The following is a 27085-nucleotide window of genomic DNA, read 5'->3' as shown; positions in this document are numbered from 1 at the left end:
CAAACATGGAGCCCACGTATAGAGGGAAAAAAACTACCGTACTTGGCTTTCTGACAGACAGGAAGGTGTTTCTGGCCTAAATATAAATGTGCAGATTTCTTATTAAATCAACACTTTTATAAAATGTCACAAATGGGAGTGACAGGTTCCAGATACATATAGCACATCAGAAATCTAAAGTGCTATATGTATGTGGAGTGTAGTTTTAATAAATATATATAGCATTAAAATGTCTGCCTTTCCTGCAGCTATCCAGGGTCTTGTGTTTCAGGACCAGGTAGATTCATAAAATATGTCACTCCAGTAAAACAATATACCAACTCTTGGAAAGAAATCACTTGGAGTGTCATAAAATAGCTATTCTGGCTAACTGAGGACCAATGGGATTGTAGTCTACAGCTGGAGTACCAAAGGTCATTCATAGCATGTATGTCCTATGTCACTTGTTACGCACACCTCAGGCAAGCATCATATTAAACAATTAGGTAAAGAAAAAAAATAATGATGAAAGTAATTCTTACTTACTATTCACTGACAACTGTACTAAACATAATACCTAGATTGAGCCGAACCAGAAGGAAAATCATTTCGCGTCAGAGCCCTTTCTCTCCTCAGCACATGATAATCCATGGTTAGGTCTCGGATCCAGAGCGAGGACAGAAATGAAAATACAATGGAGGCAGAGCAATATCCTATTGAGCCAGCAATAAAGACTGTTGTCAATGTACATTAAATCCACGTACAGTGTTCTAGAGGTGATGAAGGCTTGTGCAGCTGGAAATTCAATTAGGAAGTATTTTGACTGTGAAATATTTTTATTCCTTCGTTACAAAAATGCCTCGTTTTCCAAGGAAATAAAGACTGGGAACATGGAAGCCACAGACTGGTCCAAGGTGTGTGTGGCCCAAAATTGGACTTTGACACAGAGGAAAAACATATGGTAAGGAATGCTGAATATGGATAATTTACACATATAAATATAGATTCTTAATCCCGCCATCACTATCACCCACGGATAAGACATTCCTTTCTCCAACAGCAAACTTCCAAATAAATATCTTTCTTCAATCAAACATTTATTGAGAGTTTTCAAAAATAATAGAGACACTCATAATAAGAATAAGAATGCAAAACAGATAACATAGCAACTAATAAATTAATCTGATTCAGAAATAAACAACACATAAAGTGGATGGTTAGCAACCTCCAACTAGCACTTTAAAACCCTTCCTGTGGTCCTGAATGGGCACTGGTCACAGCAAGCTGTTGCTACATGCGTGGCGGAACTACTGCCAGTGGAGCTGGTGCGGCTCATGGACACACAAAGGGTATTATTCCTCTATCGCTGTACAGGTCCCCCGTCAGGTGCCGCAGCCCTTTAAGAGCACAATCAGGCCCCTGTGATATCTTCCAGCTTGGCGGAAGTGACAGCCTATTACGTCCTCCCAGCTTAAACAGAGAGCCTCGCAGGAGGGAGGTGGAAGTGGCAGCATGAGGGAAGAGAATGATCTAGGCATGGTGTGTGTGTATATATATATATATATATATATATATATATATATATGGAACATGGGGGGGTGGTTGCACTCACCTGAACATGCTTAAATGGGGTGCTGCTGGGGGCCATATTATACAATAAACAATACACAAGATCCAGCGCACTCTCCTATCTACTAAACAGCAACTTCAATGTTGACAGATTTTATTAGTTTTTAAAAGGTTTTATTTAAAAACACCTTATCTAGGCAAAAAATAATGGGGATTTAGTTACATTATATGATCATACATTGCATAAGCCTGCCACAACGTCAATGTACCCCAACTTTGGCTATATCAAGCAGGGAGGGGGGAAGAAAAAAAATATATACAAATAAAATAAGAAATAATAAAAAAAAAGGAGTATAAGGACCACTATGGGAGGGGGGGGGGGGGTATAAGGACCACTATGGGAGGGGGGGGGTATAAGGACCACTATGGGAGGGAGGGGGGTATAAGGACCGCTATGGGAGGGAGGGGGGGGTATAAGGACCACTATGGGAGGGAGGGGGGGGTATATGGACCACTATGGGGGGGAGGGGGGGGATAAGGACCACTATGGGAGGGAGGGGGGTATAAGGACCACTATGGGAGGGAGGGGGGGGATAAGGACCACAATGGGAGGGAGGGGGGGGATAAGGACCACTATGGGAGGGAGGGGGGGGGTATATGGACCACTATGGGGGGGATAAGGAACACTATGGGAGGGAGAAGGGGGATAAGGACCACTATGAGAGGATGGGGGTGGGATAAGGACCACTAGGGGAGGGGAGGGTAAGGACCACTAGGGGAGAGGTGAGTCAGGACCACTGGGGGGGGGGGGGGTGAAGGAACACGGGGGTGGGGAGGTAAGGACCACTGAGGGAGGAGGAGGGGAAGTCAGGACATATGGGGGGGGGGGAGGGGGCGGCAAATTTTTTTTTGCCTACCTACGGCGGCAAATATCCTTGCACCGGCCCTGCACACACTGCATTCACACACTGCATTCATACACACACAAACTGCATTCATGCACACACACGCTGCACTCATACACACGCTGCACTCATACACACACGCTGCACTCATACACACACACATACGCACACACTGCATTCATTATACACACACTGTAAATAAATATTCAATTAATATATTTTTTTTAGGATCTAATTTTATTTAGAAATTTACCAGTAGCTGCTGCATTTCCCACCCTAGTCTTATACTCGAGTCAATAAGTTTTCCCAGTTTTTTGGGATAAAATTAGGGGCCTCGGCTTATATTCGGGTCGGCTTATACTCGAGTATATACGGTATATATATATATATATATATATATATATATATATATATATATATACATATACACACACATACACATACACACACACACATACACACTGCTCAAAAAAATAAAGGGAACACAAAAATAACACATCCTAGATCTGAATGAATTAAATATTCTTCTGAAATGCTTTGTTCTTTACATAGTTGAATGTGCGGACAACAAAATCACACAAAAATAAAAAAATGGAAATCAAAATTTTCAACCCATGGAGGTCTGGATTTGGAGTGACACTCAAAATTAAAGTGGAAAAACACACTACAGGCTGATCCAATTTTGATGTAATGTCCTTAAAACAAGTCAAAATGAGGCTCAGTAGTGTGTGTGGCCTCCACGTGCCTGTATGACCTCCCCTACAATGCCTGTGCATGCTCCTGATGAGGTGGCGGATGGTCTCCTGAGGGATCTCCTCCCAGACCTGGACTAAAGCATCTGCCAACTCCTGGACAGTCTGTGGTGCAACGTGACATTGGTGGATGGAGCGAGACATGATGTCCCAGATGTGCTCAATTGGATTCAGGTCTGGGGAACGGGCAAACCAGTCCATGGCATGAATGCCTTCGTCTTGCAGGAACTGCTGACACACTCCAGCCACATGAGGTCTAGCATTGTCTTGCATTAGGATGAACCCAGGGCCAACTACACCAGCATATGGTCTCACAAGGGGTCTGAGGATCTCATCTCGGTACCTAATGGCAGTCAGGCTACCTCTGTGCAGACCCCCCCAATGAAAGGCCACCCCACGCCATTACTGACCCACTGCCAAACCGGTCATGCTGGAGGATGTTGCAGGCAGAAGAACGTTCTCCACGGCGTCTCCAGACTCTGTCACGTCTGTCACATGTGCTCAGTGTAAACCTGCTTTCATCTGTGAAGAGCACAGGGCGCCAGTGGCGAATTTGCCAATCTTGGTGTTCTCTGGCAAATGCCAAACGTCCTGCACAGTGTTGGGCTGTAAGCACAACCCCCACCTGTGGACGTCGTGCCCTCATCCCACCCTCATGGAGTCTGTTTCTGACCGTTTGAGCAGACACATGCACATTTGTGGCCTGCTGGAGGTCATTTTGCAGGGCTCTGGCAGTGCTCCTCCTGTTCCTCCTTGCACAAAGGCGGAGGTAGCGGTCCTGCTGCTGGGTTGTTGCCCTCCTACGGACTCCTCCACATCTCCTGATGTACTGGCCTGTCTCCTGGTAGTGCATCCATGCTCTGGACACTACACTGACAGACACAGCAAACCTTCTTGACACAGCTCGCATTGATGTGCCATCCTGGATGAGCTGCACTACCTGAGCCACTTGTGTGGGTTGTAGACTCCGTCTCATGCTACAACTAGAGTGAAAGCACCGCCAGCATTTAAAAGTGGCCAAAACATCAGCCAGGAAGCATAGGAACTGAGAAGTGGTCTGTGGTCACCACCTGCAGAATCTCTTTTATTGGAGGTGTCTTGCTAATTGCCTATAATTTCCACCTGTTGTCTATCCCCTTTGCACAACAGCATGTGAAATTGATTGTCACTCAGTGTTGCTTCCTAAGTGGACAGTTTGATTTCACAGAAGTGTGATTGACTTGGAGTTACATTGTGTTGTTTAAGTGTTCCCTTTATTTTTTTGAGCAGTGTATATATTAGAGATTGAAGCCGTATTAGTCCAGTGATGCAGATGTAAAAAAAAAAAACAGATACAAATTTGTATTTTGTAACATTATTGGACTAACATGATTTTTAATGACAAGCTTTCTGGAGAACCTCTCTTTCTCAAGTCTAAAGTATTTCTGAGCAAGACGACATATAGAATTCAACTTTAAAACAAATGGAGATTTGGTATCAGATATTACTGTAGGTGAAAGTTTAGGATCCAGTGATCATCAGTCAGTGTGGTTTAATATAAGAACAGTTACTGAGTCACACCACAGAAAAACAAAAGTTTTAGACTTTAGAAAAACAGACTTTTCTAAAATTAGAATATGTGTAAAGGAGTCATTATCAGACTGGAGCAACTTAAATGGAGTCCAAAAGAAATGGGATTATTTAAAAGCTGCACCACTGAAGGCAACAGAAAATTGCATTAGGCTTGTCAGTAAAAGCAAAAAATTCAAGAAACCACTGTGGTACTCCGCAGATGTGGCCAAAATAGTAAAAAACTAAAAGTTAGCATTTAGTAATTATAAAAAAAACAGAGTGAGGAAGACAGAATTACCTATAAGATTAGGCAGAAAGAGGCTAAGCAAGTTATAAGAGCTTCCAAATCACACACAGAAGAGAAAATAGCACAGTCAGTAAAAAAGGGGAACAAAACTTTTTTTAGATACATAAATGAGAAAAGAAAAGCAAAACAAGGATTAGTTAGATTAAAAACAAAAGAAGGAATGTATGTAGATGAGGATAAAGGTCTAGCTGACTGCCTCAATTAATATTTTTGTTCGGTATTTACACCTGAAAATGAAGGAAAGGGACCTCCGTTAAAAAAAAAGGATAAATTAGTAATTTATTACACGTGAGTTCACAGAGGAAGAGGTTCTATTTCAACTGTCAAAAGTAAAGACAAATAAGTCAATGGGACCTGATGGAATACACCCAAAGCTATTAAAAGAGCTTAGTGGTGTACTAGCAAAACCATTAATAGATTTATTTAACCAATCATTGTTAACAGTAGTCCCAGAAGATTGGAAGTTAGCGAATGTTGTGCCCATTCACAAGAAAGGTAATAGGGAGGAGTCGGGCAACTATAGGCCAGTAAGCCTTACTTCAGTAGTGGGGAAAGTGATGGAAACCATGTTAAAGGATAGGATTGTTGAACATCTAAAAACACATGGATTTCAAGATCAGAGACAACATGGGTTTACTTCAGGGAGATCATGCCAAACTAATCTTATTGATTTTTTTGATTGGGTAACTAAAATTATAGATCAGGGTGGTGCAGTAGACATGGCTTACCTAGATTTCAGTAAGGCTTTTGACACTGTTGCACATAGAAGGCTTATCAATAAACTGCAATCTTTGAGTTTGGATTCCAATATTGTTGAATGGGTAAGGCAGTGGCTGAGTGACAGGCAACAGAGGGTTGTAGTCAATGGAGTATATTCGAAGCTTGGGCTTGTCACCAGTGGGGTACCTCAGGGATCTGTACTTGGACCCATTCTCTTTAATATTTGCAGAAGGTCTTGATGGTAAGGTGTGTCTTTTTGCGGATGATACTAAGATATGTAACAGGGTTGATGTTCCAGGAGGGATAAGCCAAATGACAAATGATTTAGGTAAACTAGAAAAATGGTCAGAGTTGTGGCAACTGACATTTAATGTGGATAAGTGCAAGATAACGCATCTTGGACGTAAAAACCCAAGGGCAAGAGGCGGAGCCAAGCTACCAAGCCGAGCAGACACGCTTTACATGAGCTCCTCAATATCGAAGCAAATATCACCCTTTTTAAGATACAAATTCCCTTATTACCCGCTTCAAGGGAACCTCCAGGCACCTTACCACAAAAATGGTTCGGAAAACCAAAAAACTGAGGCCAGACAAGCCTTGTCAGAGCCAGAATATCGGCGACCTCCTACGCCAGGCAGGCCGCGCGGCAGGGCCCAAGATGGCCGCCTTCCCTGAGAATTACTCGGACCTATCTGACGACTTCTACCAGGAGGATGAAGAAGAAGTACTACAAGCGGAAAAACCCACTAAACCGATCCCTAAGGGGCCCGACACCTCGCCGGTCACTACCGAGGTCCTCACGACACTCTTGACGACCCTCCAGAACACTATACTGGCGGACACGACAAAGATCCGCGAAGACATACGAGGCTTGTCGGGTAGGCTGGGCAACTTGGAGGGCACCACCAGGGAACATGCCACGCAACTCACCTCACTACAAGGTGAAATTGCCCGCTTACAGCAACAGCATAAAATCTATGACCAGCGTTTTGCTGTAATGGAAGATACGAGGCGCAGACTGAACGTAAAAATAAGGGGCATCCCGGAGGACGTACCCGCCGAGGAAGTGTCTCACTTCTTGCGGCGACTATTCACGGGACTCCTGCCCCCAAGACAAGGAAAGGCGGTGGGCCTAGAAGACTCCTTCCGCATCCCCAAGTCACCCAAAGCCCCAAAGGAAACCCCCAGGGACCTGGTGGTTCGCTTAATGAATAGAAAAGACAGAGCCGCGATACTGACCGCAGCCAGAGATCACACGCCATATGAATTTGAAGGTACGCACCTCACTTTCTATTCTGATCTGTCCGGCTATACCCTGGCATGGAGACGAACGCTGGCACCTCTTACCTCCCTGCTTAGACAACACAAGATACAGTACCGCTGGCGGATGGCGCACAAGCTCCAAATCCTTACAGACAACAGAACACGGGACATTCATGATATCCACGAAGCAGCCGGGCTACTAGCTGAACTTGGCTTACCCCAGGACTCACTAGCTGCCATCGGACAGGACGCGGCAGGGCGAACCTCCCACGGCTGGAACCCGGCTACCGCAAAACCATTCATACCCCGGGGACAGCGGCTGGCACCCAGTGTGGCGAATACCACCTGAACACCCCGGGCAGAAAGATGATCACACCGGAACGTAGAACCTAAACCCATACGGACACCCATAAGAGGACTGTAACCTACTAACCTCTGCTCTTCGGCACAGTTGCCTAGAAACCACAGTTATAGTTTTTTATTTTTTAGTTTTTCAAGCCGTTAGATACCTTCAATTTTACCTTAACAGGTATAATGTGGCATACCGCCATGGCACTTGTCGCCTGAGTGGACCTTAGATTACCCTTTCTGATCTGGCGTCCACCTAAATGGCAACTGCAATATATACTAATGCAATATTTAATGTTTTTTATTGTTCGATTTGGTATTTATCACTTTTATGCACTCCTAGGCCGATAGTAATGGTAACTTTTCCTCATAACGTTATTCTTTGCTAAAACTTAATTCCTGTGATATATCACCTAGTTAACCCTTAGTCTAGCAGCACAATATTATGCGCAGTGATTTCGCCTCAACCTATAAGCCAGACCAGGTATTGGCACTCAACACCTCACGCCTTTTAGCTCATCTACGCACTGCACTAAATGTAGGGAAGGCTCTCCTGGGCTGCATGTTTAATAGTTAGCTTCTAATAAGCGTGTTTACACTAGGCTCTTCTTCGTACTGCATACCATTATATTTTCTTTTTTCCTTTTTTTTTGTTTTTCCTTATTTTTCTTCATATAATATATAAACATGTTTTCAAACACACGGCATACTTTTGTACTCCTACACAGAGGAAACCGTAATCTTTTGTTAACAGTGAGCTGTTGGACTGCCGTGTATAACTATGTCCATAACTAAAGTAAAAGCTGAACATAGCCTGCGACCTCTTAGACTCACTTAACACATTAATTAATATGTGTCACTTCTCACAGACGTCATCATGTTATAATCTACAACATACATCATAGAAACTAGTCAACTGTAACTAGCCTGTGGTAACCTTACTAAACTTAACTTTGAGCGCTTGACAAACCATCTATTAACAAAAATTGTGCAGTTTTAACAATGCTACTTCATTGTATCTTCTTGTACCAAATATTGCCTGTCTATGCTGTTGTGGCATACCTGAGCAGCTTGTATTTTTCGTTTGCACTAAAAAAATAAAGAATTATAAAAACCCAAGGGCAGAGCACAGAATATTTGATAGAGTCCTAACCTCAACATCTGAGGAAAGGGATTTAGGGGTGATTATTTCTGATGACTTAAAGGTAGGCAGACAATGTAATAGAGCAGCAGGAAATGCTAGCAGAATACTTGGTTGTATAGGGAGAGGTATTAGCAGTAGAAAGAGGGAAGTGCTCATGCCATTGTACAGAACACTGGTGAGACCTCACTTGGAGTACTGTACACAGTACTGGATACCATATCTTCAGAAGGATATTGATACCTTAGAGAGAGTTCAAAGAAGGGCTACTAAACTGGTTCATGGATTGCAGGATAAAACTTACCAGGAAAGGTTAAAGGATCTTAACATGTATAGCTTGGAAGAAAGATGAGACAGGGGGGATATGATAGAAACATTTAAATACATAAAGGGAATCAACACAGTAAAGGAGGAGACTATATTTAAAAGAAGAAAAACTACCACAACAAGAGGACAGTCTTAAATTAGAGGGACAAAGGTTTAAAAATAATATCAGGAAGTATTACTTTACTGAGAGGGTAGTGGATGCATGGAATAGCCTTCCAGCTGAAGTGGTAGAGGTTAACACAGTAAAGGAGTTTAAGCATGCGTGGGATAGGCATAAGGCTATCCCAACTATAAGATAATGCCAGGGACTAATGAAAGTATTGGGCAGAGTAACTGGGCAGAGTAGATGGGCCGAATGGTTCTTATCTGCCGTCACATTCTATGTTTCTATGAAATGCTTTATAGGGGGGGGGGGGGGAACGACGACACACAGCTACTTTTTGATGTATATCAAAAAGGTACCTATTTCCTTGCACTGAGACTAACCCAGTTGCACTTTAAGCCATAGCCAACAAAAAATAAAGTAATGAAAAAAGGCTTGCACACACGGTCTTATAACGTTTAAATCGGGTTTTCTTTATTCGATGTTATTCCATAAAAACATCAGCCCTCGTTCTGGGCTTTCTTCAGGATCAACTAATATATATATATATATATATATATACACACACACACACACAGTTGCAAGAAAAAGTATGTGAACCCTTTGGAATGATATGGATTTCTGCACAAATTGGTCATAAAATGTGATCTGATCATCATCTAAGTCACAACAATAGACAATCACAGTCCTCTTAAACTAATAACACACAAAGAATGAAATGTTGCTATGTTTTTATTGAACACACCATGTAAACATTCACAGTGCAGGTGGAAAAAGTATGTGAACCCTTGGATTTAATAACTGGTTGAACCTCCTTTGGCAGCAATAACTTCAACCAAACGTTTCCTGTAGTTGCAGATCACACGTGCACAACGGTCAGGAGTAATTCTTGACCATTCCTCTTTACAGAACTGTTTCAGTTCAGCAATATTCTTGGGATGTCTGGTGTGAATCGCTTTCTTGATGTCATGCCACAGCATCTCAATCGGGTTGAGGTCAGGACTCTGACTGGGCCACTTCAGAAGGCGTATTTTCTTCTGTTTAAGCCATTCTGTTGTTGATTTACTTCTATGCTTTGGGTAATTGTCCTGTTGCAACACCCATCTTCTGTTGAGCTTCAGCTGGTAGACAGATGGCCTTAAGATCTCCTGCAAAATACAAGAAAAAGTGTAGAGTAGGTTAGCGCTAATAATATACAAAGGAGGCAGCAACCTTACAGAGGGTCACCCTCTAACCCTCTGGGATAAGGATGTACAGGAAAAAAGGGGAGAAAAGGCTGCGCCAAGAGATACAATAAAATAAGTCCAAATAAAAATATAAAAAGGATATATATAAATATATATAAAAGTCAATATAAAAAGGAGGATAAATGTCTATGTTGCGCTGGTGTTCTCTCTTCTTATGATGCTTTGGATCCTCCCGTGATATGTAAAATATAAAAGGGAAAAGGACCAATGGTGCAGATTGTGGGGTACGTGGAAAATGAAGAATAAAGATGTAATAAACTCACATTTGTATGAGCTATAACCAGCTCAGGTGGAATGGGCATTCTGCAGTATAATCCCTGCTAGTAGGATATCAGGAAATTCGGATCCACTGGTGCTGTCCAATTCTCAGGAGAAGGGAGAAAAATATGTCCTGCAAAATGTCTTGATAAACTTGGGCATTAATTTTTCCTTTGATGATAGCAATCCGTCCAGGCCCTGACGCAGCAAAGCAGCCCCAAACCATGATGCCCCCACCACCATACTTCAAAGTTGGGATGAGGTTTTGATGTTGGTGTGCTGTGGCTCTTTTTTGCCACACATAGTGTTGTGTGTTTCTTCCAAACAACTCAACTTTGGTTTCATCTGTCCACAGAATATTTTGCCAGTACTGCTGTGGAACATCCAGGTGCTCTTGTGCAAACTGTAAACGTGCAGCAATGTTTTGTTTGGACAGCAGTGGCTTCCTCTGTGGTATCCTCCCATGAAATCCATTCTTGTTTAGTGTTTTACGTATTGTAGATTCGCTAATAGGGATGTTAGCATTTGCCAGTGACTTTTGTAAGTCTTTAGCTGACACTCTAGGATTCTTCTTCACCTCATTGAGCAGTCTGCGCTATGCTCTTGCAGTCATCTTTACAGGACGGCCACTTCTAGGGAGAGTAGCAGCAGTGCTGAACTTTCTCCATTTATAGACAATTTGTCTTACCGTGGACTGATGAACAGCAAGGCTTTTGGAGATACTTTTATAACCCTTTCCAGCTTTATGCAAGTCAACAATTCTTACTCGTAGGTCTTCTGAGAGCTCTTTTGTGCGAGGAATCATTCACATTGCTTCTTATGAAAAGCAAACCCAGAACTGGTGTGTGTTTTTATAGGGCAGGGCAGCTGTAACCAACACTTCCAATCTCATCTCATTGATTGGACTCCAGTTGGCTGACATCTCACTCCAATTAGGTCTTGGAGATGTCATTAGTTTAGGGGTTCACATACTTCTTCCACCTGCACTATGAATGTTTACATGGTGTGTTCAATAAAAACATGACAACATTTCATTCTTTGTGTGTTATTAGTTTAAGCAGACTGTGATAGTCTATTGTTGTGACTTAGATGATGATCAGATCACATTTTATGACCAATTTTTGCAGAAATCCATATAATTCCAAAGGGTTCACATACTTTTTCTGGCAACTGCATGTCAGTATGTATGAATATTTGTGTCAGGGTGTGCATCTGTGTAAGTGCATGTGCATCTGTGTGTATATATATGTCAGTGTGTATGTCTGTGTGTGTGTCAGGGTGTGTAAATGTGTCAATGTAAGTGTGTAAGTGTGTATCTAAATGCATGTATCTGTGTGTCACAATTGAATCTCTGTGTGGTTGTACATGTTAGTTTGCATCTTTTGGTCAGGGTATGTGCATGTGAGTGTTTGTTTCTGTGTGTTAATGTGTCTGTAGCCCTACCTGCTTACCTTTGCCTGGGGGGGGGGGGGGACATTTCCCGCAATTCCGGGTGGTCCGGTGGGGAAGCTCTGGTGGTCCCAGTGGTGAGAGTGAACTCTAGCAGCCTCAGGAGGTGGTAACCGCAGCAATGTTCCGAGCTTGCGCAAGGTTAGAGCTTCCCCAGGTACTCTCTCCCTCCCCTGCTGCCTCATTACACTACTAGCGGGCCGGAGAGGGAGATCTCTGATCTCCCCTCCGGTCCTGCAAACCGGCAGAGGAGAGGGAGGCACAAAAATATTTTGCAGCTCCCCTGTGTGCACACAATTTGGGAACCTCTGATCTATACTAATAAAAATTAAGTTTTATTTTACTCTAGGGATATATTTAGGTCTTAGTAGTCTTTCAGAGGTGGATAATCTTTAAGTATACACTCATTTTCCACACCCCTCTTTGTTCTTTTCTTTTAGTTCACTATTTAGGGGTTATGCCCCATTTTGAGGTTGCTGGTATACTCGGCTCCAATCCCTATTGAATTGTTGGTACTAAAATTAGGGGTGGGGGCTAGGGGGAGGACAGTAGGTCCCCACCCCTCATTCTTATTTAGGGCCCCCACGCGCCGCTCAGGGTGGGAGGACAGTAGGCCCCCCCCCCCTCATTGTTATGTAGGGCCCCAACCCGCCGCACAAGGGTGTGGGCTGCGGGGGGAGGACAGTAGGTCCCCCCCCCCAATCTTATTTAGGGCCTCCACCCACCGCTCTGGGGTGGGGGCAGGGGGGGAGGACAGTAGGTCCCCCCGTCATTGTTATGTAGGGCCCCCACCCACCGCTCAGGTGTGGGGGCCAGGGGGGGAGGACAATAGGTCCCCCCCCTCTATTTTACTTTAGGGCCCCCACCCGCTATTCAGGGGTGGGGGCCAATAGGTTTTTATTTATTTTTTATTTTATTTTTTTTACAGTGAGCAGACACTGGCTGCTCACTGTTTACTAGACATGTTTAATAAGAGCTCATGTGACTCCAGCTTATATAGAGGTTGGGTCACATTAGTAGGCATGGCTGTGATGGCTTCTAAGGGCACACAAGTCAAACGCTTGTTGATTGGCTACCCTGCAGCTTTTCAAAACGCACCATTAAAACTCCGAACACCGAACTCGAACCCGAACTGTTACTGAAATGTCCAGGTTCGGGTTCGCTCAACTCTAGTCAACACTACATATAAAAACACACCCCTGCATTCAAATGAAAACACTACACACAAGTATACCACTACATTCCAATGGCAACAGTAATTACAAATACACCATATACAAAAACATGCTTACATTCAAACGTACCGGAGGGGGGCTGAAAAAGTACAAAAAAAACTTTCTTGCACCAGGGCACTCCTTAAATTAATTTTGCCACTGGCTACAATTGATTCACTCAAAATTTTTTTAAATATTATATCCTACTCAAACTCCTGTATCTGTTTCAGACAATCCCTCTGGCTCTGCCGAAAGTGTTTTTTTTTCTGAGAATTTCTGTGCTTTAATGTGTTCTCAGTTAAGACGTGATTTTTTTTATGCTTCCCAAGGTAATGTGGAGGAATTGGCTTTACCGGACTTCCGTAAGAGTACCATCAAGTGACAGCATTCTAGAGGAGTATGGCATGGCATGTTGCACCAGCACATAAACATTGGGTTGCTTTAGATAGAGGCATCTTTGTCCTCAATGGTGTGGAATTCAGGGAAGTAATGCTTGATCGGGAGGATTTCCCAGTGGTGCACACGTTACGGGTGTCCAAGCAGCGGAGACGTTGCAGTTGTTCCTTATAGGAAATAGAGGTAAACATGTGGAACAATGGTACCCCTGGATTAAGTATACAGTGAGAAAGGGCAATCGTGAAACAGTAGGCACTGAGATTTTGGTGCTGGGCCAGAGGCAGGGGCATGGACTCTACTTCTTAACTTCCGCTCTTCCATAATGCTATTCTTTCCCAATATAGTATTTAGGCTTAGTTTTGTTGAATTTTGCACTTAGTCGGCTGAGGTCAAACACCTTTCCCATTTCACAAGTACATATTTGTTAAGTATAGGGATAAACATTGTTTTACAAATCCTTGAAAGCGAGAGTTCTAACATTGTAACACGTTATACTATATGAACAAGAGAAGCATTAGTCTAAGCAATTGCAAAGTTTAGCCATGAGTGCTGATATTACGCTACATAGAATTATTCTCTCCTATACTAATGTAAAACATACCATGGAATTACAAATTTAGCCTATTTAGAAGTTGCAGCCTTAAAGGGACACTCCAGGCACCCAGACCACTTCTGCTCATTGGAGTGGTCTGGGTGCCAACTCCCACTACTCCTAACCCTGCAAGTGTAATTATTGCAGTTTTTTATAAACTGCAATAATTACCTTGCAGGGTTAACTCCACCTCTAGTGGCTATCTACTAGACAGCCACTAGAGGTCACTTCCTGATTTCTAGCAAGGATTTTCCTTGCTAGAGCGTCGCTGGTCGTCCTCACGCTGTGTGAGGACCTACAGCGTCGCTCATTTCCCCATAGGAAAGCATTGAAAATCTTTTTCAATGCTTTCCTATGGGGAGACGTAATGTGCATGCGCGGCATTGCCACGCATGCGCATTGGGTCTCCTCGGCCGGTGGGCGGGATCAGTCTCGCCCACCAGCCGACGGTATCACAGGGAGGAGCGGCGCGGAGGAGGAGGAGGCAGCGACGAGGGACATCGCCGCTGCCTCAGGTAAGTGACTGAAGGGGATTTCACCCCTTCAGTAACTGGGGATTGGGGGGTGGGAGGGAGAGGGACCCTCCAGTGCCAGGAAAACGGATTGTTTTCCTGGCACTGGAGTTTTCCTTTAATTAAATGTAACTTTAAAAAATATATACTTTATTAAGTATAGGTACATTATACAAGAACACAAAGTAGCAAAAGTGACAGCACCTGGGGTTTATTGTCATATATAATGATTGTGGGGGAAACATGATAAATATAAAAATTTAAGCAAGCAGAACCAGGAAAGATAGAGTTACATTTTAATATCTACTAGAAAAATAACGTGTACCCACGTATTAAATAGTGAAATCAAGATTTAACAGAACCACTGCAGCTTATGGAATAGTTCTGGGGCACAGAGCCTGTCCATGTAGGTCAGCAATGTAAAAGGCAGCAATTGCACTGCTACCTAAGTTCACCTCTGGTGACTGTTACATGAACAGCCACTATAGCGACTTCCTGGTCTTTGCAGGACCTACGTTCAGAATTTCCACACTCTGCATGGAGATGCTGAACACTTCCCATAGAGATGCATGGATTTAGAGGGACACTATAGTCACATGAACAACTACAGTTTATTGTATTTGTTCTGGTAAGTATAATCATTCCCTTCAGGCTTTTTGCTGTAAACACTGTCTTTTCAGAGAAAATGCAGTGTTTGCATTACAGCCTAGGAATACCTCCACTGGCCTCTCCTCAGATGGCTACTAGAGGTGCTTCCTGGGGAAGTGCTGCACTGCCATTCAGTGTCTCTACCCTCTGAATGGAGACACTGAACTTTCCTCATAGAGATGCACTGATTGAATGTATCTCCATAAAGAGATGCTGATTGGCCAGGGCTGTGTTTGGCTTGTGCTGGCTCTGGTCCTGATCTACTTCCTTGACAAGCTCAGCCAATCCAATGTGAAAGCACTGTGATTGGCTCAGAACACAACTTCTGATGATGTCAGCCAAGGGTCAGGAATGCATGTTTGTGTTCCTGACCTTATAGCGTTCCTTTAATTTGTCTATATGAGGAGATGTTGTCTGGTACAGTGCATCAATTTGCACTATGGTGGTGGGGCAAAAAGTCAACATTAATAGAGAAAATAATAATTTCAACATTAATATAGATGTTACTTAATTCTTTTATTTATGGGAAACTGGTCTTTTAAAAAGAGTTACTCACTGCCCAAAACAATAGATAAATAATTGTTTAGTAGATATATCCCAAATTAAATCATGCATGCATTTAATTATTAATTTTTTTAATGGAGTCTAAAAAATAACACACACCTGAAGTTCTCTTGTTTACGGCCTTTGAAAGCCCTCCTCTTCTAACCCAGCCCAGACTTTCTGGGGCTGTCCAATTAGAGAATTCCCAATGCAGCTCAATGGGAAGGCATGTGCTATGAGCAATTGCCTGCTTCTTGAGTTTAGCTCTACTGAGCTCACTAAACAAGGAAGAAATATGACCCATTGTCTGATTGACAGACAAGGGGTGTAACAAGTTAATTTGTAAAAGTACCAATATATTTTAACCCCTTAAGGACACATGACATGTGTGACATGTCATGATTCCCTTTTATTCCAGAAGTTTGGTCCTTAAAGGGTTAAACATGCACTTTTTGTAAATTGAAAAAAGAGGACTTGATCTTCACACATAAAGCACTTCAGAAAGCTAAAGTGCTTCATGGGGACAAAGAGTACTTTTAAAGTAGTATTTACTGTGTTAGATATTAACTGTTTTGAAATCCACTGCAACCCAGTCAAAAGATACACTGAGATAAAGCAGGGACTACTTTGTTCTCAGTATTTCTTTCTAATCCTGACACTGCTTGACACTAGGCGGAACTACCGCAGTCAAGCGCAGTCAAACCCCCAGCCATCACCAGTGATGGCTACAGGGAAATGAGCTCTAATTATGGAGGATCCAGCAGTTTCCGGACTACCAGTAGCAATGTCAAATTATGTAGACTCCCCAGACAGTGACAGAGCCACTTTAGATTAGCATTAGATTAGATTTGCAGTTAGGTACAGGATTGTTTGCAATACTTGCTCCAAACATTTCAGTGGGATATAAAGCTACATGACATACTGGATGAGCTGTAACAGATTCCACATTTCTGCTTGTGCTAAACTCTAATTTAGATATCTATATCTTGTTCAAGCCACAGTACTAGAAACATAGAATGTGACGGCAGATGAGAACCATTCGGCCCATCTAGTCTGCCCAATTTTCTAAATACTTTCATTAGTCACTAGCCTTATCTTAAAGCTAGGATAGTCTTATGCCTATCCCACGCATGCTTAAACTCCTTCACTGTGTTTACCTCTACCACTTCAGCTGGAAGGCTATTCCATGCATCCACTACCCTCTCAAAAAGTAAAGTAATACTTCCTGATATTATTTTTAAACCTTCCTCTCTAATTTAAGACTTGTACCACATTTCCCAAAATGTATACTGTATATTGAACTAGTCATGGCTTCCTTACTTAATGCTTCTTAAAGGACCACTCTAGGCACCCAGACCACTTCAGCTTAATGAAGTGGTCTGGGTGCCAGGTCCAGCTAGGGTTAACCCATTTTTTTTATAAACATAGCAGTTTCAGAGAAACTGCTATGTTTATTAATGGGTTAAGCCTTCCCCCAAATCCTCTAGTGGCTGTCTCATTGACAGCCGCTAGAGGCGCTTGCGTGATTCTCACTGTGAAAATCACAGTGAGAGCACGCAAGCGTCCATAGGAAAGCATTGTAAATGCTTTCCTATGCGACCGGCTGAATGCGCGCGCAGCTCTTGCCGCGTGTGCGCATTCAGCCGACGGGGCAGAACGGAGGAGGATCGGAGGCAGAGATCTCCCCGCCCAGCGCTGGAAAAAGGTAAGTTTTACAACTTTTCCCCTTTCCAGAGCCGTGCGGGAGGGGGACCCTGAGGGTATATTTTCCTGGCACTATAGTGGTCCTTTAAATTCATATGAAGTGACTCTATAGGCACCCAGATCACCAAATGGCCTGGGTGCCACATCCCTGTCTCTTTAACCATGCAATTGAAAACATTGCCATTGGGCAGGAATGGAATGTTTACATTACAGAATTAAAAAGTCACTAGAGTCGCTTCTGCCCTCTTGGCTATTCATTCAGATAGTCTCAAAGAGAGTATTTGATTGGCACAGCACGGCATTTTGCCATGCATGCAAAATAGCTTCACAAAGTTTCCTTATGGGAAAATATTGGATTGGCTGACATCATATACACTGATGATATTCAGCCAATGTGGAGTGGTGTCATAGTGGAAACCGGCGTGGCGAGGGCTGAAAGGTAAGCAAATCTTACTTTTCAAACTTTCACACATTGGAGGGGACATTAAAATAGGTAGTTAAAAACAATTGTGTTTGGAATACATGTTTGCATTCCTAATGCTATATTGTATCTTTACAGGGCACCTGTCATGCCCCAAACAACTTATGCTCATTAGATTAAGCATGTGATCTATACAATCTATACAATGTGCGAGCAGTTTTGCTAGCAAAGTTATAGATTATGAGGAAAAACCTCTATAAGATCCTGCGATATATCCCGGACTAGCGCAACTTACAAACAGGCATAAGGAAGTGGAAGACACATTTTCTGAACAAAAGTCCGGGAGACATGCTCACTGCACACTTTACCAATAGCCAGTGGTGTCTTATAGGGGCATGTTCCCTAAAACTCTACACTATGATTATTACTCCCCTCACCGACTCCATCTCATGGCCAGAAGGAAGACTGCGACTTGTTTTAAATGTACACACACCAAGGTTGACCTGTAGCACTGTCTGTGGGAGTGCGTTATGATCCAATCTTTCTGGACCAAGCTAAATGGTTACTTAGATAGCGGGGGCATGTCTATCTTACCCCTGAATTTTTGTTTTTGGGACCCTTACCAGGACTCCCATTGCCTAACAAACGATTCCTCCTTATCTTAGCAGAGGTGGGACTCAAAACCACCCTTCAGGTCTGGAACCAGCCGCACGCACCCACCTTGGAGTTTTTTCTAACCAAGCTTGCTTTTGTATTTCAAAAAACTCCTCACCCAAAAATGTATCTTGACCTGGAGATCATATATACTCACCCTAGACGAATCTTTCAAGGCCAAGGTGAAAACCACCTTGGCATACACGGCATGGTTCTCGGCTAAGGTGGTAGCAGGTCGAGATCCCCTGGCAGTAATTTATTGATGGGCTTATCTCAACTTATTCTCGGACACTGGCTTACCACTGTGTTGGAGGGCGGGGGGCTAAGGCAAACCGGCAATTCGTTTCCTGTGTTCGGTTTAATTTAGTTTGGTCTTTCAATTCATGCTTTGATAACGGAGCACTTGAACCGCAGACTTCCATTTGGTGTACCTTCTCCTCCTCTTATCTGTTAAAATGCAAACTATTGTATGTGTCATTGCCTTGAGCAACAACAGATCAGAGTCACTGATCCACACAAGTGGTCTCTTGGGAGAATTGGCGGTGGCTGAACATGTTGGACACCCACATCTAAATTGCTACGATGTTCCTCTGATCTCCTACTGGTAACTGTCAAAGCTCAACCTCTTACTTATTAACAATGACCTATTTGGTTTTATAACTCTTATTTGGTTTTGTTCTGTTTATGTTGAGAAAACCACAAAATAGTGAATGTAACTGACCGAATAACAGCTTAAAGGCAGTCTTGATGGTTGGAAAATGCTAATGTCATTGGTGCCATATTCTTGTATCATGCATTCACAGTAAAAATGTTTTTGGGGGTGAAAAAGTGGCAGAACTAATCTAACCATAGCAACCACAGTAACTGTAAGTTCATCAAACATTTTTGGGGGGATATGTAGCATCAAAATTTCCACTTACTCTCTGAAAGTGCATGTGTGAAAATGAAACCCTGGTAAGTAAACCTGGATGGGGAGGATTAAGATAACTGTTTTATAAATCCTAGTAAACTAACCTGGATGTGGAAGATTAAAATAATGTTTGATAAACTCGGGTAAACTGAGCTAGATAAGGAATATTAAGATAACTGTTTGATAAACATTGGTAAACTAACCTGGATGGGAGGCTAAGATAATGGTCTAATGAACCCTGGTAAACTGACCTGAATGTGGAGGACAAAATAACGGTTTGATAAACATGACTTGGATGGGGAGAATAATATAACATTTTGATAAACCCTGGTAAACTGACTTGGATGGGAGGATATGATAACAATTTGATAAACCCTGGTAAACTGTTCTGGATGGGGAGGATTAAGATAATGAAGTAAAGCTGATATCCCATCAACATGAGCTACACTGGTAACTGATTAGGCAAAAGTCCCTGCAGCCACCACACATAAATGAGGGGAAGGAATGGTTTTAAATATTACCAGAAGGAAATTGGTGGAAGTAACATGGAGAATGAGTGGGTAAGTGACACAGGGAGGGCAAAGGGTGCAATTACATTCAAAAACACTATGGCTCTCCATAAAAATAGATCACTACACTCACATTGTATCTTATAGACACATTAGCACTCTGCCCTGATACATCCCTGCATGTATTCACATTGACAATGCACGATGCAGACACACCATGAATAAAAAAAAAAAAAATTCTGTTTACTCCAGTTAATTACAAACCTGTTAAATAGCTTATCTATTGAAATTTGAAAAACGGAGATAATCTTAATTAACAGAGACAGTGAATCACTATACTGGTATTGCCTTACCATGTTTGCCACGTGATATATCGACATACTGACAAAGTCTTGGATGGACAATGGTCTTGAGGATTTGAAATCTTCCCAGAATTTTAATGGAGTTTGGGGTGAGAGGAAGTCCATTGCTTCCACACACATCATGAGGGAGTGCAGAAGCAAAGAAGGTGAAAGCTCCGAGCTGTGCATCTTTCAAAGGAGACATGTTTTGTGGTACAGCCAGCTGAGACCTGCAGAAAGGAAGATGTAATTATAACGTTATTGGATGACTACATGGGCAGGGAATATATATCAGAACAAGTTAACAGTACAATTATTTTCATATTTATTGACATTCATTTCAATAATTCCCATAAGTCAATGTTAAACCGAGCAGAAAAATCCAATAGATATTCTTACTATTAGCTCAAACATGCAGATTTTTCAAAGTGTCTTTTGAGCTTCATCAACAAATCGGTAATTTCTTTGTATAGCCTAGTAAAAAAAAAAAAAAAAAAAAAAGTGGGTGTTGCATGTAATTCATTATTATGAAACTACAACTATCTTCAATAAAATAATGGATGTATTTTGTGCCCTAATGTACTGATTTTACCCTAACACCTCTCCATATCCAATGAGGTACATGGCATTGCCCTGATTTGTGCTTTGACACAGAGTAAAAACTGATTTCAGTTCCCAAGAGACGGCAAATTTATTAAATAAATAAGATATTAACTTTGTAAAGAATACAGGCTAATTAATTTCAGCATACAAATGATCTCCAAGATCAGAGTGGATTCACTTGTATTCAAATAAGGGAACACACATCAGAAATACTTGTATGCCAGAGAGCTACCTACAGGGCTGTGACTACTATACAACAAAAAAATATGGCATTGGCATCAAACTAATTTGATTTGTGCAGTAATGAGGCAGGTGTGCAGAAAATGTTTTAGGGCTGTTTCCTCCATTATATATAATGTGTACTAAATATTTCACATATCATTATACTTCCAAAGGCTAACCATGCACTCAAACTGCACATTATAAATCTTGGTATATGATGGTATAAGCTGATTGTAAATGCATTATTGCAATTATAGGTATTACAAGAATAGAAACTCCTGTTAATTAGCCAGCATCCCTGCTACACCCACAGCAATGCTCAGTGTGCATCATTAACACATTATAATACTTTAATAACACCATGCTCGTGGTGATCCCTGTGTGCAGGGGCTGCTGTGTCCCCCATGCTAGGCTCACCCCTGGATCGGGCTGCTTGATTGAATCTCACTTTCCCCGGCAGCTTCCCTAAACTAGTCGCTATTCCAGCACTGGGCATGCGTGAGATTCTCCATTGACAGGAGCTCGGTCACATGAGTGTGACGTCAGTGTGCTGCGCCATGCTCAGGACATGGTCCAGGCATAGACATGTGTTCTATGTCTATGGGTCCAGGATTGAGGAGCTGGGAGGACTGTGTGAGCATGGTAATACCCTGTTAGTGTACCCCCTCTAATACACATATCACGCGTTCTGGAGGAGATATCTGTTTTCTGGTTCTGGAATGTGATGAGAGGAGACACCAGGGAAACAGCTGATACCACAATAGCCATTTTATGGCAGCTCTCTGAAAACAAGAGGAACTTGTTAAATATGTGCTGCTTCTGATGGTGAATTCATTAACGGAGCCGTGAACGAAACAAAATGTAAACAAAACCTGGCATTTGCGCTATATGTCTGTCCAACCGTAATTCACCTCTTTCAAATTAAATGCACCCCCTTATTATATATCATTTTATTCAGGGGAAACAGGGCTTTCATTTAATATCAAATATTTAGCTATGAAACATAATTTGGAAAAGTTGGGAGAAAAGAAGAAATTTTGTTATTTTTTTTAGTTCTACATGACATTTTAACTGTCAACGTCACAATACTGTTTGCTTTTACTGCAATAAAATACACATATCTCACGTGTAAAACAGTACCCCCTATGTACAGGTTTTATGGAGTTTGGGGAAGTTAAAAGTTAAAACCTGTATGTTTATGCATTCTGTTTAATGGGACTTTTTAAGCACCAAAACAACTTTAGCACACTCCACTGTCTAAATGAACATAAAATGTAAACCGTCAATTAAAACATACATGTATTTAATTATGCATTTTTTCCATGCAAAAACAGCAGATCTCTTGTCTGGTTCATGGATTGCAGGATAAAACTTACAAAGAAAGGTTAAAGAAACTTAACATGTATAGCTTGAAGGAAAGATGAGACGGGGGGATATGATAGAAACATTTAAATACATGAAGGGAATCAACACAGTTAAGGAGGAGACTACAGTCAGGTCCATAAATATTGGGACATCGACACAATTCAAATCTTTTTGGCTCTATACACTAACACAATGGATTTGAAATGAAACAAACAAGATGTGCTTTAACTGCAGACTTTCAGCTTTAATTTGAGGCTATTTACATCCAAATCAGGTGAACGGTGTAGGAATTACAACAGTTTGTATATGTGCCTCCCACTTTTTAAGGGACCAAAAGTAATGGGACAGATTAGCAGTCATAAATCAAACTTTCACTTTTTTTTTTTTTTTTATTCTTTATTTTTGAGTGCATAAAGAAGGTTAACATTCACATTTGCGTGTGCCCTGCCCCAACGGCAGGCACCCGCTATGTAGCAGTAAACATCATTGCTGTGTGGCATAACATAGAAATACAATGCACAATTTTTTTTTTTTTTTGTAAGGGACTCTTGGAAAAGTCATCGCACAATTAGTAAAGATGCAGAACAAAGTCATTTGTCAACGGATATAAAGTGGTAACTCGGATTGTCAAAATTGCAAAATAAATTCGCCAGCAGTTATATATTAAAGACAGCTACTAAAAGTGAAACGTTCCAAGCTTTAACAAGATATTCATACATATGGATTCGGGCTGTGCTTTAAACGCCTCATGGAGCAGTGTACTGCAGTGCTCTTGTGTGTTGTATGGCTAATGGCTAAGTGGAGCGATCAGACAACCAAATCATTGTTTTTTCTGTCAAACGTAAATGCTTGGCACAATGCCATGTACTGCCTAAATATTGCAATAGGGCAGGTGGGAGGGTCTGAAATTTAGAGCTTAATAAGTATAATCAAATGCAGTTTGCATAGGGCAGGTAATGTGGAGTGGTTAATTGTAACTGTTGTATTCGTCCTTAATGAAAGGGTAGGGCTATTGCCCTAGCCACCTATCTGCCTTAAACGACATTGGGCAAGAAGATAGGTTCAAGGTACACCAATCGGTGTATTGCATCACCCATTATCGCAACGAATAAGACCATTGCAGATCCACATAGGGAGTGTAGGAAAACTCCAGCCCCATCAGGGATGCTGCAGGAGGTTTAACTTAACTTAAACAACAAAAGTACAAATACAAGATATATACACATATATGGACCCTTTCTCTATATGTGAGAGAGCAACCTAGAACCTTCGTATAAAGCTCCCACTGGCCCAAACTAATTGAAAACAGTATAGCCCAGAAGCGATAGTCCCTTAGTATATGAGGCATTAGTAAGTGCTTCGTGAGATGAAACGTATAAGGAGATGTTGGAAATGTTATGAGCTTTGAAGAAGCCATGAGATGTAGACCGGATAACTAAATGTGAATCTGATGGAGTGGTTAGGAGGACCACCGGGGTCTAGAGGGTATGTTGGAGTAAGCATTAGGGATTGCACGGTGAAGGCATGGGTAACATTATTGGGTGTGATTGCATGCCACCCCAAAGGTATTCTACGAGGAAGCCCTTGTCGTTTGATGTGTCGTTAGTGACTAGTAGTATTCGGAGTCTTACTTTAGTTCCCTTCCTTTTCACTACGTGAGCAACATAAGACATACTACTCCCGCCATCTTAGGGTACAGGATATCAAGGCGCCTAAGGTGGTTTCCCTTTTCATAAATCACAGTTTAACTAAATGAAAGATATATGATATACCTGCGTCAACTAATGATACCATCATTCTTATGGGATGCTGTTATACCCCTAGTATTCCTCATGTAAAACTAACTATGTCCAGCGACACATTTACATTTGGTATGGACGGTTTAAACCCCTTCACTGCCTGAGAGGGCCCTGAGACCATAGTCCTCCATGGCAGAGAAGGGAGCACATGACAAGGAATGAAAACATTAATTGGCAGAATATTTGAGCGGGTGATATACAGCTGGCCGTACTTGCGGCACGAAAAAGTATGGCAGATTTAGTCACTGTCCCGTATCCTGCGGCAGATGTCAGCAGTGAAGTCGGAGCATTCGGTCATTCCTCCCAAGACATTGGGTCGTGCGTGGGTCCGGTCCTTCTAAAAATTAAGATGTGGACCCCGCTCTAGCGGTTAGCGCTTTGTCCCTGGGCACAAAGACACGGGTAGCCCCGGGGTCCCACCCGTGAGGGTTAGACGGGCCCAGCGAGTCCGGTGGTAGTCCCAGTGCTTGCAGGTGGCTTGATGCATCCGGTAGGTCCCGTATGGTGATGACTGTGTCTCCGCGTGGGATCTGTAGTGATCGAGACTGGCTCCATCTGTAGTTGATGGTCTTCGTGTGTAGGAGGGAGGTAAGTGGTCGGAGCGACCGTCGCCAAGCAAGGGTTCCCCCTGACAGGTCAGCAAAGAAGGTTAAGGACATGCCCTCGAAGTTATAGGGAGTTTGCCCCCTGACTGCCGCCATCACTGCCGCCCTGTCCCTGAGGTTCTGGAACTGCATCACGATGTCCCCGGCGGCTGCGGCTGGAGCCTTAATTGGCTTTTGTAAGCGGAATATGCCTTCCAGTGATATTGTTTTAGCCTGCTTTGGTGGAAGTATGGCTGTCAGGAGGCGCCTTGCGAGGTGTGGGAGTTCTTCTGGTGGCACCGTCTCCCCGACACCCCTTAGTTTTATGTTCCTCTGTCTCCTCTTGTCTTCTAGGGTGTCGAATCTGCTCTCATAAGTTGCGCCTTGTTTCATGAGCTCTTCCACCTGCCGTGTTAGGACATTGATTTGTTGTGAGTGGGCCTGTGTCTTGTGCTCCATTTCTCGGAGGCGCCCTGTCAGGCCCCGCAGGTCCTCACGGATCAAGGCCATGTCCGCCGAGATTTTAGTGTGGAGATCCGCCATGATCTCCCTGATGGCCGTTAAAGTTACTGGGGCGGCATCTGGAGATCCTTGCAGAGGTGCTGCTCGTGGTGCTGGTTGCCGCGCCATTGCTGGCATTTGGTCGTCGTCTCCTTCCTCCGACATTCCATCGGAGAAGTCGGAACAGCCGCCATGGAGAGACGCCATAGCAGACTCCTGGGCGCCATGTGCCTGCCGCCATAGGTCCCCTATGCTTCTCCCCTGCTGGGGTCGGTCAGGCTTCAGTTTTTTCGTTTTCTTACCCATTGGTAAGTGTAAAGCGACTTATAGGTGCCTTTTGTTTGCGGGTCACCCCTATATTTAAGGTTATTTTTCCGTCGTTTAGCCGGAGCTCAGAGGCCGTGCGACTGTCCGCTTCGGTGGTTAGGCCACGCCCCCCCAAACTTTCACTTTTTAATACTTGGTTGCAAATCCTCTGCAGTCAATTACAGCCTGAAGTCTGGAACGCATAGACATCACCAGAAGCTGGGTTTCATCCCTGGTGATGCTCTGTCTTCAGTTCCTGCTTGTTCTTGGGGCATTTTCCCTTCAGTTTTGTCTTCATCAAGTGAAATGCATGCTCAATCGGATTCAGGTCAGGTGATTGACTTGGCCATTGCATAACATTCCACTTCTTTCCCTTAAAAAACTTGTTGGTTGCTTTTGCAGTATGCTTCGGGTCATTGTCCATCTGCACTGTGAAGCGCCGTCCAATGAGTTCTGAAGCATTTGGCTGAATATGAGCAGATAATATTGCCTGAAACACTTCAGAATTCATCCTGCTGCTTTTGTCAGCAGTCACATCATTAATAAATACAAGAGAACCAGTTCCATTGGCAGCCATACATGCCCACGCCATGACACTACCACCACCATGCTTCACTGATGAGGTGGTATGCTTTGGATCATGAGCAGTTCCTTTCCTTCTCCATACTCTTCTCTTCCCATCACTCTGGTACAAGTTGATCTTGGTCTCATCTGTCCATAGGATGTTGTTCCAGAACTGTGAAGGCTTTTTTAGATGTTGTTTGGCAAACTTTAATCTGGCCTTCCTGTTTTTGAGGCTCACCAATGGTTTACATCTTGTGGTGAACCCTCTGTATTCACTCTGGTGAAGTCTTCTCTTGATTGTTGACTTTGACACACATACACCTACCTCCTGGAGAGTGTTCTTGATCTGGCCAACTGTTGTAAAGGGTGTTTTCTTCACCAGGGAAAGAATTCTTCGGTCATCCACCACAGTTGTTTTCCGTGGTCTTCCGGGTCTTTTGGTGTTGCGGAGCTCACCGGTGCGTTCTTTCTTTTTAAGGATGTTCCAAACAGTTGATTTGGCCACACCTAATGTTTTTGCTATCTCTCTGATGGGTTTGTTTTGTTATTTCAGCCTAATGATGGCTTGCTTCACTGATAGTGACAGCTTTTTGGATCTCATATTGAGAGTTGACAGCAACAGATTCCAAATGCAAATAGCACACTTGAAATTAACTCTGGACCTTTTATCTGCTCCTTGTAAATGGGATAATGAGGGAATAACACACACCTGGCCATGGAACAGCTGAGCAGCCAATTGTCCCATTACTTTTGGTCCCTTGAAAAGTGGGAGACACCA

General features: G+C 42.8%; 1 protein-coding gene across 2 annotated transcripts in view; it reads right to left on the bottom strand.

Moving 5' to 3' along the window:
- TBCK (TBC1 domain containing kinase) overlaps positions 1 to 21682 on the bottom strand; it is a 252372-nt gene extending 230690 nt beyond the window's left edge. For both annotated transcript variants that reach the window (XM_063458388.1, XM_063458389.1), the window contains exons 1-2: positions 21606 to 21682; positions 20376 to 20593 (exon numbers count right to left, since the gene is read on the bottom strand). In XM_063458388.1, coding sequence (XP_063314458.1) covers positions 20376 to 20568 — 193 coding nt within the window. In that variant the 5' untranslated portion in view covers positions 20569 to 20593; positions 21606 to 21682. The remainder of the gene's footprint in view (positions 1 to 20375; positions 20594 to 21605) is intronic.
- Positions 21683 to 27085: the final 5403 nt, after the last annotated feature.

Source organism: Pelobates fuscus, chromosome 6, assembly GCF_036172605.1.
Source record: "Pelobates fuscus isolate aPelFus1 chromosome 6, aPelFus1.pri, whole genome shotgun sequence".
Taxonomy (NCBI): Eukaryota; Metazoa; Chordata; class Amphibia; order Anura; family Pelobatidae; genus Pelobates; species Pelobates fuscus.
The sequence above is the reverse complement of the archived record's forward strand: the minus strand, read 5'-3'. Positions and strand labels throughout refer to the sequence as shown.